A 15,568-nucleotide genomic window follows, 5' to 3' on the forward strand; every position below is an offset into this window, starting at 1 on the left:
CTTTCTGGTAAATAGCTTTTGCCTTTAATTATTGTGAGTCATTTGGTTAGGCTGTAGTCATGGACATTGTGGTTGCACAGTGTTTTGGATTACAATGAATAAATTGCAAACATTTTTGCTGTGCGAAACTAACATATAAGGTTTTATTTTTTTTAAATTATCAAGCAGTTAAATCAACTTTAAAGATGTTAACTGTCTTGTATGCAATGTGATTAAAGGGATTTGTTCCCCTATTAAAACATTTCTTGTATTCAGTGTTATGAAAGGAACAAGTGAACGTTTTATATGTGAGGTTTCGATGAATCATTGATTGAAATAAGCACAAGCCCGCGAGCCCTGCACTTGTAAAATGCTTTCCGGGCTTGTTCAAATTATTGATTTTGTATAGTAGGGCTTGTTGGAAGTGATGGATGCCAAACACTAGTGGCAGAATTTGGGCTTATTCATTGTAAAATGTTATTTCGAAGACTGTTGATTTTTTTATGAAATGATATATACAAATGCTTGTTTAAATGATTAAATATGATCAAAAGTTCATTGGAAGTCTGGTGTAAATTTGACAGAAAATGCTCTATTTTGCCAATAAGTGTTGTTAGCGCTATTGAAAATTGAACTTTTTTTTGTTTTGGAATTACGAAGTTCGGCTCAGATGGCTATAATTGCTAGCTGCTGTTAAGTATTTGTTCATAAAAGTAAGTAAAATAACTCGATTTCAATGAAGTTTAAAAAAATAATGTTGGCAATAGAATATATTATATATATACAATTAGTGAGTCACTTTAAAGTACAAGTGTGTTTTAATATGTAGTTATAAACCTTTAACCCTTTATACGAAGGATTACAACACTGGCCAGATTCTCCAATGATGAAAATAATGTTCTTAAATGAAACCTAAAAAAAGCCTACCTACCCTACCAGTTTTTGCAAGAATGTAACCCTTACCAAATTATTTTCTTTTGCCGGTCCAACTTTTTTAAGACATGATAGTTTTTGAAGAATTGCAATTTTATAGCATTACATGCGAAGAGCCAAATGTATTACACCGGCAATTCAACTGTAGGTCACTGTAAACAAGGGCAGGGTGGTGTTTTAAAAACATATCTGACATGTTCAGGAAATGCATGTCACTGCCAGGGGGATGGTTAACATGCAGAAAGGTGTGTTCGCTAATTATGATGTGTTTTTGTCAGTGTGTTGATGGGAGATTCATGTTTGACCAGAGTAAGGTGAGCCTGGCGAGTGTCAGATGGACACTGGTCAATCCATCTACACCTGTCAAATTATGTGGCCCCTAGGGGATTTTGTTAATTATACTTGAAAGTATTACATATATTTCCAATACACATTGCTTCATTATCAATATAAATAGTAATTAAAGGTAAACACAATATTGAATATTTATTAAATTTAGACCTTTGGGCAGCACAACTTAAAGCCATTTTAAATAGTTTCTTTGCTTAGCTTGAAATCTACTTTAAAGAACAAAGACCTATCTATCCTGAACCCCCCCCCCCCCCCAAACAAGCCTTGAAAGAAGAAAGAATAGTAAATGATAGACATCCTATGCAGAATATAGACACCAGAGCCACTTTAATCCATCTATTCTTGACAATTCTCAATATTGTTAGATCTCCCCCCCCCCCCCCCCCCCCCCCTCCCGGTCTGGGGAATAGCGGAGACATCAAATTTTGGTTAAGCCAAGCCCGTGTAAAATCTGCGCCCTGCGGAGATAAACTAGTGGTGGAATCACCACCAAATGCCCCTGCACATAAAGGACCCTAGGTTAGGCCCATTCCCCACTGTATTTGGTGCGAAGACAAAACCACCACATTCACCCGGCATTGCTGGGCCACTGGGAAGGTAAAAACATGGCCCATTTCCCTGGCTATCCCCGTAATACACCCGGACCCGGGGGGGGGGGGGGGCGTGGTTACAATGGACTGGTGCATAACTGGTGTAAAGTGTGTTGATCTTGGGAATCACACATAATGCATCATTTTGTGGGTGGTATCAAATGCCAAGAATACTAGAACAAAGTACAAAGAATGTTGTTTACAAGCGTGTCCTGTAGTCAGAATGATAGTAAAAGAATAATTATAAATATACTGGCAAGATGGTTTGTTATAAAAAAAAATGTTATATGAAAGTAGGACGCCCAAAACCTACATGTATACTTAAAACAAGTTGGCGTGGCATAATGTTTCTTTAGTTAACAGTATCACTCGCTTGGACAAGAAGACACTGACAGTCCATATTTTAAATATTTTTTTGGTTATGTGATTTAAATTAAGAATACATTATTTATTATAAATATAATATTAACAAAAATGGATATTTTTACTGTATTATGAAAGTTAATTTAGAATTTTTTATATATAATTAGGTACATGTATTTAATTTGAAATATAGTCTTTGTGTGAAATGTTAATTGTTTTGAACACATGTCTAATACTTTCAATTAAGTTATGCCAGGTTAAAATGACATATATATATATATGAGTTGACCACTGGTGAAAGCTTCATTATTTAGTGTCCAGTTAATTCTGGCATAGATTATGTTGAGACCTATTATTGACAGCAGATTTTAAATTCCTGCAATACTTGATAAAATACCAGCCATCTCTTTGTTGTCCAGTATAAATATTTCAATTAAATTCCGTAAATTTGACACCCAGTTTTATGTTGAATATATTGTCCTCTAGGATTTAACATTTGAAAGGAATTCTGATAAATATTTGGCTTCATTACCTGAATATGTAAGGTCAGCTTGAAAATTATGGCTATTCATCATTGGCTGTTTAAATATTGATAAATGATAGCTATAGCTGTCAGAATGCTCTCATTCTGTTTGTCACCTTCGCAAATAGCTGGCTTTTCTTACTGTCATGTTTAGATAGGTAAAATATTTTCGTCAGGTTTATTCTTGGCTTTGTTTGTACATGTGCATGTAATTTCATATTGTTAACCCCTTAAGCTGTTTTGGTATATCTCCTACTTCATTCAAAGGTCAACAGATAGCCGTGTTTGTTACATATTTAGTGTCATATATATTTCTTTCTTAATCTTAAGTGGATTGTTTTAGAATGTTGTTGTCAATGGTGGGTGTTTTGTATGAAAATGACTGTTAAACCTTTATCCATTGTTGAAAAAGTACAGAATTGTTGAATATTTGGATTAAGAACAAACTTATTGTGGTATATGTTTTGATTTTTTGAGGTGACTTGGAGTTCTCTGGTATTTTAACTGCTTGTACTCTTTTATATGGTAATTTTATATCATTAGTTTTACTGAGAAAAAAGTCGGGCTTATGTCCTTGTTGTGATGTTACACCAGATAGCACAGTGTTCAAAAACTTACATCTTGGCTTTAACTGAAAAACAGTTCAAGATATTCATCTGAAACTTGGTACATGTGTTGCCAAAGACAATGAACTTATGTTCACATATCTCTGGCTCAGATAAATGTCTATAATTATATGCTTTAAGGCTGCACTCTCACAGATTGACTGATTTGACAACTTTTTTTTATTTTGTCTTGGAATGAGCCAGTTTTTGCAGTATTGTCTAGAAATCAGTGATACAAGACTGCCGATAAAGATCAGATCACACTTTTTCATATTTATGTTAGAAAATTCATGTTTTTACTGTTTAATCTAAACCATGAAGTCAAAGAGGTTCTATTTTCAATTAGAATAACTAGGAAATGATATTTACCTCTACAATAACATTTCAATCATCTGTAACCAATGTAAAATGTGTTTGTCGTTTGTAGCATCTGGACCTCAGGGATAATTTTGGGTCACTTCAAACTGGTGGCCAGATTTGTTTTCCTTCAATATTCTGGACTGTGATTGACATGAGCTTAATAGCTCAAGGGAGATTTACCATACATCATCCCCGAGTTTCTGCTGGTGAAATGGGCTAGAATTATAAACAAGGGCTTTTGCAAAGCTGGCGGCTGCTTTGTGATATGTGGCAGCTAATTTGAAGAAATTAACATTGGATCAAAGCCACTCAGCCGCTGTTTATGCTTCATGGCAATGTGGCTGTTCTTGGAATTCCAGAACCCAACATTGAATAATGCCAGGTCTTCTAAGGGCTATTTATGGTATTCCCAAGTGACCAATTTATGGTTCCCAGGGAATATAAGCTAGACTCAAACTTGATTATTAGCTATAATTACCAATCTTTGAGTACTTCTCTGCAGTTGTAGAACAAATAGAAGTAAAGGCTTGTCAAACCTTGGTATTGTTGTTGTCGTTGGTGGTGTTGTTGTGTATGTAAAAACTTGAATCTGTACAGCAAGGCACATAACTCTGGCTATTAATAACTAATATGAGTTTTCCGCTTTATTTGAATGACAGAACAGCAACAACAACAGTCCGCATTGGCATTCACATGCCCGAAAAGATTTGGGTCAAAAAGTTTTTTTTTAAAGTTTTTTAGTGTGTTTTTATGCCCCCACAAAGTGGCGGCATATAGGGTTGCCCTTGTCCGTACGTACGTCTGTCTGTCTGTCTGTCTGTACGTACGTACGTACGTCCCGAAGATTGTTTCCGATCTAATTCTTGAAAACCGTTTGTCCAATCCTCACCAAACTTTAAACACATGTTTGTGACCATAATATCTTGATCAAGTTCGATAGTCATGGAAATCGCTTTAGTCATTTAGGAGTTACGGCCCTTTTTTGCCAAAAATACTTCAAAAATATATGTTTCCAATCTAATTCTTGAAAAGTATGTGTCCAATCCTCACCAAACTTTACATACATGATTGTGACCATAATATCTTGATCAAGTTCGATAGCCATGGAAATCGCTTTTGTCATTTAGGAGTTACGGCCCTTTATTTGCAAAAAAAGACTTGAAAAATACGTCCCGAAGATTGTTTCCGATCTAATTCTTGAAAACTGTTTGTCCAATCCTCACCAAACTTTTAACACATGTTTGTGACCATAATATCTTGATCAAGTTCGATAGCCATGGAAATCGCTTTAATCATTTATCCTGAATAATCATTATGGCTTATTTTCTGTGACAAAAAATCGAAGTGGGGGCATCCGTGTCCTATGGACACATTTCTAGTTTTTAGTGTATTTTTTTTCTTGTTATTTTTTTTATTTATAAGATATGTTGAATGACTGTCAAAGGGCACTTGTAGTTGCCATATGGAACAAAGAACAATGCTGTTTGGTACTGAAATAAATCTTGTTGTGAAATTAGCAAAGAAGCCATATTTTCAGACCCCACATTTTTTTGAGTCAGTGGCAAAATTAATAGGTAGAGTTGGTCGATAACCAGAAACATATATTTTTTTCAGAATAATCTTTTTGTTATAGTTTATATCCAGACTTTGTGCAAAAAGACACAGCCCTGGCAATTATCTTTATCACTGAATCAGTAGAAGATCTTTTATTGTTTAACAAAACATCTTTATCAAATAGTTGCCATTGTTAACTGATTCTCAAGTTCTCTGTGTAACATGTTGCTTATCTCAGAGAAAAGATAGTACACAACCAGGGGAGGTATGGCAATGGAGGGTTCTGTGAATGTTGAAGATAAGGAAAGGTTTTATGGAAGTCTTTGAGTGTTCAGGTACAGCCAAATGCTTCAGGATGTGCCAGGCATCGGAATTAATAGGTCTAACCAGTGTCTCTGATCTTTGCATTATTGTGAAGCAATTGTTAAGACAATTTACTGGATAGTCATAATATAATAAGTATGTTGGAAAGATTTCTGGTTTCTTTTAATGTTGTATATAAATCCTTGGATTCCCGTCTTATATGAGAAAAGGTGAATTATTTGCTAGAACACTTAAATTTTTCTTAGCAGCCGTTAAAATAGAAGTTATTTTTTTCAACTATAGATCATCACTTCAGTTGAACCAATCAGAACCAGATACATGTATTTTGAGCACTGTATTTTGGTTATTGGCATACATGAATAAATCAGTTCGTTTATCAGGCTTTGATGTCCTCTATAGTTCATGAATTACAATGCAATCAAACTTATTCCAGCGGTCGCTGTTGCTCCCTTCAAATAAATATGTTTTTTATGGTCAGAAGTCTGTGTCCTAAAATGTCCAGAATTAAATAAATATTAGACTATAACCTAATCAGGTTGGACATGAAGTTAATTTAAACCTACACTTCAAAATGTAAAACAGGAATATAATATTTCTGTTCACTCCTGTCACTTATTCTTTCTGATAGATAGATTTAAACTTTTGTGACCCTTTTCAAGGTTAAATGTAGATAGATTTAAACTTTTGTGCCTTTTTGTGACCTTTTTCAAGGTTAAATTGTATTTAAGTGCTACCATTATAGCTTTCAGGGTTCAAAATTATGAACTTTTGAAAGACTTTTTCATGGTAAAGAGTCTGTGTCTTAAAATGTCCAGAATGAAAAAAATGATAAAAATATTTCAAGGTTGCAATATTTTAAGTGCCACCACTATAGCTGTCCTGCAGGGTTTAATATACCTTTTAAAGTTTTTTTTTCATGGTAAAAAGAAGTCTATGTCTTAAAACTTCCAAAAAAAAAAAAAAACACAGAAAAAAATTAATTTGATCTAAGTCTAGATTTTATTTCAGAACTTTATCAGATTGGACATGAATTAATCTTTATTTATAGCTGTATTAGTAGCCTGAAGGAGCTTGTTCTTAGAGATATGTGTCGATAATATCCTGGTAATCATCTGGTATCGATAATCGTTAACATTGGGAGGGTGGTGTTGACCATTAAAGCCAACAAAAAGTTTGACTTTTGTACAATAGAGTGCACATTTTATCTGTAGTCCGCTGGACGCTTCAGGGCAGACACATTCCTTTGTATAGTGTATTAGATATAATTATATACAACATGTAGTATGCTTGAAGTACATACTATGGACTTTAACACTTCAAAGGTAGATGTTTATCAGTAATATGTTTAATAATATACTAGGTGAATTTGAAATTAATACATTTTATTAGTTCTTTATTAACATACTTGTTTATATATCTATAATGTATAAATCACTGTTTTGAAATGCAAGAGTACTTGAAACTTTGACATTATCACATGTTTATATATTTAACATCATAACATTTCGATATGATACATATCATCTTAAACGCTCAAGTTTGTATCCATGAGGTATTCATGAGGTATTTATGAGGTTCTCTTCTTCAATGTTTAAAGATGGAAATAAAAATTGTATAAAGGGCTGATTGTAAAAACTGTGATTAATTTGTTTTCATATTAATTGGAATGCATTTTATGCTTTCAGAAAGCTACAAGAAGTCTTATTCACAGCGGTAACAATGCACGAGTCATGGTAACAATGCACGTGTCGTGGTAGAAGGCAATAACTCAAGCCAATCAAAGAAATACTGGGGCAGCTGCGAAAGAGAAAAAACTACGCAAAACACAAAAGCAGGATATTATGTGGATGATTAAAATTCAGAAGCCGTTTTCTGCACATGGAATAAATCTCTGGTGATAGGGTTTGTGATTTGGAATGGTGCTGGATGTTTCCCACATGTGCTTAAGAATGTCTGCGAAATTTCAATATTTACATACCTGTATTGATAAATAGACAGGTATAATTCATTCATGATGTAGATCGTTTCTGAAATAACAATTCCGGGATTAAAAAAATGAAAAAATTCTTCCGACAAAGTTGGATGTTATGTTAATGTTGGTAAAAGACTGCCTTCCTGTTTTTAATGGTACCCTTTTAATTACTCATAATTTTCGGAGGAGTATTAAAGTTAAGGCGGGTGAAGTTTTAATTCCAACCTCATGGAGATTGGCAGTGTTTTAACTCAGTGATATAAGAACCTGATTTTAGGATTTCAACCTGCCAGGTGCTTATGATGAAGTAGTTATTTGAGAGGAGTGCGGAAATGCAGACATGATGTTTATTTTTTAAGTGTGCTCTGCAATTTTATGATCGTTTGTGTGAGTTTTCTCATGGATATGAAAATCAGATGAAGGATAGTTTTATTATCTTTATTTTGAATGATTTTGAAGATATATGGTATAAGTATTTATCTGCACGTCTTTTAACATTGATGTGGAAATAATTTTAGTTGGGTTCTTAATTTTTCATCTAACAGAAATAGAATGCTTTTTGCCTTTTATGTAAGTTTACGAGAGTGTGAAAAACCATTTTCTTGTTTATGAGTTCAGGGTGGTACTGGATGTTTCGATTATGTCAGAGGAATTAATACCACCATTTACTGGCCCAATGTCAAAAGAGACAGCCCAGTACCGAGCTAAACAGGCTGTGGAGTATTACCAGAGGCAAGTAAAGGTTCAAAATAAGCCTGATATTCCAAAACGGAATAACCGTGATCGTCAGGATGTGCGGGAGAATAACGAACATGTGAACGGATACAGAGGGTCACACTATGAAAACAAAAATGTGAACGTTGATGGCCGACATAGTGCGCAGAGTCAGGGATATTCGTACGACTCAGACAGGTTTGTTCGTGGCGGTCATCGCGCGACTGTGCATGGAACAAATGGAGTACGGCCGAGAGAACAACAGGGCTTTAATAACACAGTTCATAATCATGACGTCCAGATGCAAAACAATAGGACAGTTCACTCGGAACATAGACCCGGGTCCAAGAAAAGATATAGTCGTGGTTTACATAGAAGTAATAGTAATTTAGAAGAAAGTTTGGAATACATGAATTTGGAGAATTTAGACGCTTCTTTAACAACGCGTAAGGGTTATGGTAGTACTTCTTCTTTAGACAATATAATGAATGCAAGTACAAGTAGTGATAGCTTTTTTCAAATGTTGGAAAATTTACGGCCAGAAACAACGGATCAGCGAAGTCCCGCACCTTCAAAATTACACGAAGTATTACGAGGTTCAAAAACAGAGATTAAGAATCAGAACTTTTTACGGAATTTAGAAAAAATAGCAAATGGTGATGTTATAAACAATCGTCCATTGTCAACTGATGAAGTTGACGAAGGTGGTCAAAGCCCAAGGAGTTATAAAAAAGACCGAAAATCACGGTCAAAATCGATAACTCCAGATGTTGTCGGGCCAGGGGTATGGAAACGATTTCGAGGAAAGGGTGATCTGGATATTGGTGCAAAAACTGACTCTGTTCCCGATTTGGAAGTTAAAGGTGACGAACGATGTAGGCGGAAAGCATTTGTGCATTATGATAGTCAGAGTATAGGTTTTGATGTGAATAAAGTGTTGACTAGCAAAAAATCTTTGACTTCCTTTAACAATGTGTCAACAGGTGCTTCGGCAGCATCTGGAACAAGGGAAAGTTTTGCAGCAGATGCGGAGGCACCGGATATTGTTAACGATGATGGCGATGGGCAAAATAATGAACTTGTGCATTCTTGTTCCTTTTTCCGCAATGAAATTGGCGGTGAGGAGGAGCGCATTGTGGGATTGACACAAAATAATGCAAATAAACAAAGCAATATTGACAGAATCCAAAACAAAAGTGCAATAACAATGAATCGTTCCCCAGAATGTTGCGGGGTTACTATCCTGGACTGTTCGCCAACGACAGTTGGGCATATTCTTCCGCCCCATTCAAAACACAAGGACCATGTAATCGAATATTTGGATTCTGGGGCATACTATTACAGACATTTCTTCAATGGCCAAGGTGAGTAATATTGGAAGTAAATGAAATAACGCCGAAAAAAACCCTTTGGTTTGGGTAACCCAACGCTACCTATAAAAAATGCGCTGTTTCCACCGTTTAATAGTCAGTTGGTAAAAATATAAAAAAAAAACATGGAAAAAGTTATATATTTTTAAGTCTGTGTTTTAATAAGTACTTTAAAACCTATTTATAAAGCTTTTTGCAGGAAACTATTTTGATACCATACGTTTATGATTCTCCAATGATGACAATAACGCTCTTACATAAAGCCTTATACAAAAACAAAATACAACAAAAATAAAAAGGCTACCTACCCTACCTCTTTTTGAAAAGAATGTAACCCTAACCAAACCATTTTTTTTTTTTGCCGTAACAAATGTTCAAGTTTACCATTTTTCCAACTATGCCCCTGTCGCGTTAGGTAAACTGTAAATATTTACTTTTTAAGCACAATGCCCTCCTCACCTTATTAACTATAATGATTTACATATATATACATCAGCCAAGCAGAGTAATTTAATCCAGTAAAATGGACTTCCATATTAAACTGACTTCTTTGCTTTAAGTGAATGGCAATGGGAAATAATTACTTATTGTTGTCGTCTCCAAGACTGGCTATTCAAACAATTTTAAGGAGCAATTAGTTTAAAAATATAATAATGTATGAAATTTTAATGCAAATGGAACTAAACGCTGTGGGAAAGATTTGCAGGGCTGGAGACTCATGATAAAAATATCCTTCAATTCGTTTTTAACCAGACTTGGGCTTTCAATTTCATAATAATAAAAAATGCATTGTATTTTTAAGTTTCTATTAATTAATTGTTGAACATATAATTCAGTCATCATAATTTTAATAGACTTTTGGATTAACAACCCCAAATTCTTACACTAGTGTTTTGTATCATCAAGACCTGATATATCAAATTCAGGATTTAACCAAGCCCAGAAAGCATTTAATCGTTGAAGGGCTTAGCCGCTTGTGTTAATTTTGACAATTAGAGTATTCAGTCATTTTTCCTATTAGGCCAAAAAGGGTGGTCAGTTTAGAGTAACACCCTTTTCAAAAACAGGTAGGAACGGCAGTCATCGAAATTAGACTTTTGGATGAACAAGCCTGAATTCTTATACTATTGCATGGAATCATATTTTTGAACAAGCCCTGCTATATAAAATTCAGAATTTGAGCAAGCCCGAAAGTCATTTTATCAGTGCAGGGCTGGTGGGCGTGTGCTAATTTCGACCACTGGGAAGGTAGGTTTTGAAAAAAATTTAGGCTAAAGAGTAGTTCGAACTTTTTTTTCACCCTAGTAAAATGGTGTTAAACTAATTTTCTGTATTTTATAAAGCTAAAAATAAAAGTTTTAAACTACATATTAAAACACACACTTGATTTGTTTTTACCAACTGACTATAAAATGGTAGGGTCGGCGCTTATTTCAGTGGTATTGTTGTGTAACCCTAACGAAATGTACTTTTTGTAGGCAATATGACAGAATTAATGAAATTTAAATGTCTCCTGTGGATGTGAGGTGCACCGGAGTGCAACATGACAGTAGCATACATGTATCAAAGCACAAAATATTTTCACCAGAAATGGTCAGATTTTGTTCATACCAAACATTCTTGCATATTTCATTTCACAGGTGGATATCAAATTTTACACATAGTTTCCCTGTTTGATATAACACCATCACCTTTAATCTTCAATTTAAAAATGACCTTGTCAGGGTTTTGTGCAAATATTTCAATTTAAATGCATGGTCAGGTGTTACAGTCACAGTCAAGTATGCGAACTCAGTGGGGAAAAAATATTCATTCACAAGTGGAAACAGTTACCACTGGGTCTCTAAACATTATCATGATCATAATGTTTAAACAATGAATTTAATGACTTGGAGTGGTATTCCAGTTAATGGCTAAAATGGTGAATTATTTATGGCCGGATAGTTTTACTTTGATGTTTGAACTTGCAAATATTGATAAAGGACTATTATTACCCATAAACCAAGAGATTATCAAAGGAGAGTGATGTTAATGCCAGTTCACAGGAAAACAATTTTAACCACATCTTTGTTATTATACATGCAGATATATTCCATCATTTAACTCAACAATTTTTTGGTTGGGGGGGGGGGGGGGGCATCAGGAAGGACAAGACAGGAATGTGATTTATTTTTTGGCAAAAAGTTAAAGTGACACTCTTATTCAAAATCAATACACATGTATTACAAACATCATTTTTGAGTGCTAAACCTTAGACTAAATACTAAATAATGCATTTATGGAAAATATTATTTACTGATCTGAAAACCAAAAAGAATAAATGATTGGTGAATGCTAAAAGATTTACTCTTATCGTCTATCGTTTTATAAGGTATAAATACCCTTCTTTCTGCACCTTTCTTTCAAATTTAACTCAGTATCCTTTGTTTTTGACATCTATTCATCATTTTTGGATTATTAAAACAATTTTACTAAGTGTGGTAGATGATATTTGAGAGTAAGAGTGCATCTTTGACTAGTTGTAATTGGTTGTTACCTTATTTGTTGCTAGTATTGACACTCCAGTTAACTTCAAATTTGAAGTCAGGAGAGGTCTCAAAGGGGCCTCTAAAAAGTCTGTTTTGCTTCTGTTGCACTGTTCTTCACCCCCATTGACCCCCATGGGGCCCTAAAGCACCCCCAAAATACATAGGCAAAATTTTTACAGCCCTTCAGCTGTCATCATTTACATTCCTGCAATAGTAGCCAAGAAACTCTTTATTTTGGGCTCAAAGACATATAGCGTATGTAGGGACTGAATATTTGCCCCATTCGCATTAAGCAATATGAAGTTTATGTTTTTTTCCAATCAGTTAATCACACACACAAAAACAGACTCTGCGAAATAGGTTGGATCGGAAATTAACTGAAATTCCCAAATTGGCGCGAAATAGCTAATTTTTTCCAATTTTAGTCCAAATGACGCATTTTTTCCGAAATAGAACGGTCCGGGCCCAATTTCCTAAAATGGTGGATAAAAACAACACTGTAATTTTATGAGATCATTCAGGATGTTATGAGTCCTTACGGAAAACAATCGTGCGTTCGGAATGGAAAATTTCAGTTAATTATAAATAGTCTAGAATTATTTTTTTTATGTTTCTTTATTATAGTGGAAACTGAACATAAAAGACAGTTTCATTGTGAATGTAAATGAGAAATTTGTGAGAGAAAATGAGACACAAAGTTTAGCTTAGCTCTAAGCTTATTGCACCAACAACAGGAATATTAGGATCCACCATTTTTTATAAACATGTAAATGAATTAACAAATAACACCAGCCAACTTAGCCTGGAGTTTCTTTGTGGTTGCTGTCATAATAAAAACAAGTGAATTAGTAGGGTGAGAGGGGGTATTATAATGTCCAAGTGATCTTCTTATGGTAGTGGCATACTTACAATGCTTTCAGCCTATTTTGGGGGTTCTGGGGAAGGGACACATGCACTCAAATGTGCGCCACTAAAATGATCGAGCCCCTTATGTGAGTCACTAAACAGTGCACCTGCTCTAAATTCGAATCTTTGAAATGCCCCTGATGTCCTTGATATATTTTCAGAACACCAGAACTACTTTGGTATAGATGACGCGCTAGGTCCGCTTGCCGTGAGTATACGACGGGAGAAGCTGGAAGAAAGGGGAAACAACCTAGGCAAGGGGGAAGCCGGTCTCTACCAGTATCGAGTCATCATTCGAACTAGCGAGGTATAATACAGGAGATATTAATTCTTATGCTCAAATATTAGTAATTCTCTGGTTCTGTTTTTCAGTAAAGCAAATAAATGATATATATATTCTAGTGTTTGGCACCAATGTCTCCTCTCTATGCGATCAATGAATGACTGACCGGAAATTTGATCGTTTTCATCTGAGCTTTCTTATGATTCTTCTTCCAAATGATCTGGCATTATATAGTTTAAGGACTGGAGTTTGTGAAAGGTTAAAAGGTCATCATGACAGTTCAGTTGGTAGCACCACTAGATTATATTCCCCTGTAGCCAGTGGTTCGAGTCCAACATCGGACGCATTTCTTGTACATGTTAAAACCCTTAAGTGGAGTCATGAAAGTCAACACTAAGATAATACTTCTAAATGTTGTTGTATGGTTTATTATATTTTTAACTACTAGAAATAGCTGTGACCCAAGGGAAACATTTTCCTACCGGTTCCATTTCATATCTAGTTAAATAAACCTTGACCAAAGTTTGGTTTGATCATATGGAGTGTAAAATTCCTTTCTGTATTGAACACTTATGATTCATACTACCGTACGTTGAAAACAATAAATTATTGTCCCTATCATGTAAAAACTTAGCTGGCAAACATTTATTTATTAGTGTTGTATCATTTTATAGCTTAGCTTGGAGCAAAGTGAACTGAAAAACATTTGTTTTTCCCCCCACCTTACTCATTTTGGGAATTTTGTAAACAAGGAAATTAGTACATCTTTTTTATAATGGTATGACACATATACGCAGTTTCCTCCCTTAACAAGGAAATCTACATGTTATTAGCTGAGCATTGCTAGAAATTAGCCCAATCATGATAGTTTGTTGTGATGATTAATTTAATTAACAGATGAGTGAATGACAGGAGAGATGGTACATATTGACCAGGGTGATTTGTGAACACCTATTTTCCTTCAGGCATTTAATATGTAATGGAGCATGTATTCTTAATTAGATGAACTTGTCAATTATTGATGTGTATCTCTTAACAGCTGTCGTTGGAAGGCTGCATTGATATTTACGTGGCCGTATTAATTGTGTCTAACTAGCTATTTTTCACTGACTTATGCTGGAATTGGCTATCAGTAATGGCCAATAAATGTTAATATGGAGCTTAATTGGTTTATCAGTTAGGGGTTTATGAGATAAATGCCATATTATTGCTGTGATCATCTTTCATAAGTGGTCAACATTATATTTTGTCCAGTTAGAAGGAATTATTTCTCAAGTTTTCAAACACATTTATTTTAGTTAATCAGCTGTCAGTCATTATTGATTCTTATCAGGTGAAGCTGTTGATAGGAATAGTTGCTGGCCCAGTTAGTGGAAAGTTATAACAATATAATGTAGACCCCTAAAAAACATATAGATTGTTAGTATGTACTTACTCAAATTTGTGGTTATGCAACTCAGTGTGACACAGTCACACCAAACCATTTATTCTTGTAAGTATCTACCAACAATCTTTAAGTTTTGAGTGGTCTATATTATATTGTGTAATTTTTTACCATTTCTTAATTCTTAAGGACACAGTGCAGATGTTTAATCTTAACTTTTTAATAAACTGCCATTTCAAGTGGTCGAAAAAGCCTCAGCCTGGAGCCCTGAACTGGAAAAATACCTTTTGGGCTTGTTCAAATTCTTGATTTTAGAAAAAAGGGCTTGTTGAAAGTTTTAGATACCATTCTGAACAAGCAATTTTGCAACATGTTTGAGACAGATTTTTGAATTGACCGGAAATATCATATTTTTTAAAGTTCTATTTTCATTAGATAAATCCGTATGCATTAATTGACAGATTTTGGTCAAAGGTTTGGGTTTTATGTGAAATGTTCTGTGAAGTTTCATGCATGTGTATATTGCAGATTCAATGTACATGAAAGTCTCAGGCATTAATCTTGGGTATTGCACTGTCCAGATTTTTCTCTATAAATTTCTTAATAAGACCTTGGTCGAGATCTAGACAAATATAATCAAGATGTTTTGTATTAGTTTATTCACTGGTCAGGAAATAGCCATGTGGTTCCTGTATGGTAATGTTATTGTATGGTGGGGGAAAATCCATGTCTCAGGCAGCTGTTTCAATGTGTAACATTCGTTTATTCCGTTCATTCAGGGAAATTAAATAGGGACACAGCACTAAATTGAGAAAAAAATCCCCAAAAA

The 15,568-nt window shown here is 34.6% G+C and overlaps 1 protein-coding gene across 2 annotated transcripts in view; it reads left to right on the forward strand.

Moving 5' to 3' along the window:
* LOC128207917 (signal-induced proliferation-associated 1-like protein 2) overlaps positions 1–15,568 on the forward strand; it is a 58,615-nt gene that overhangs the window by 7,154 nt on the left and 35,893 nt on the right. For both annotated transcript variants that reach the window (XM_052911108.1, XM_052911109.1), the window contains exons 2-3: positions 7,268–9,632; positions 13,234–13,379. In XM_052911108.1, the coding sequence (XP_052767068.1) occupies positions 8,195–9,632; positions 13,234–13,379 (1,584 nt within the window). In that variant the 5' untranslated portion in view covers positions 7,268–8,194. The remainder of the gene's footprint in view (positions 1–7,267; positions 9,633–13,233; positions 13,380–15,568) is intronic.

This window comes from Mya arenaria, chromosome 11 (assembly GCF_026914265.1).
Source record: "Mya arenaria isolate MELC-2E11 chromosome 11, ASM2691426v1".
NCBI classification, from domain to species: domain Eukaryota; kingdom Metazoa; phylum Mollusca; class Bivalvia; order Myida; family Myidae; genus Mya; species Mya arenaria.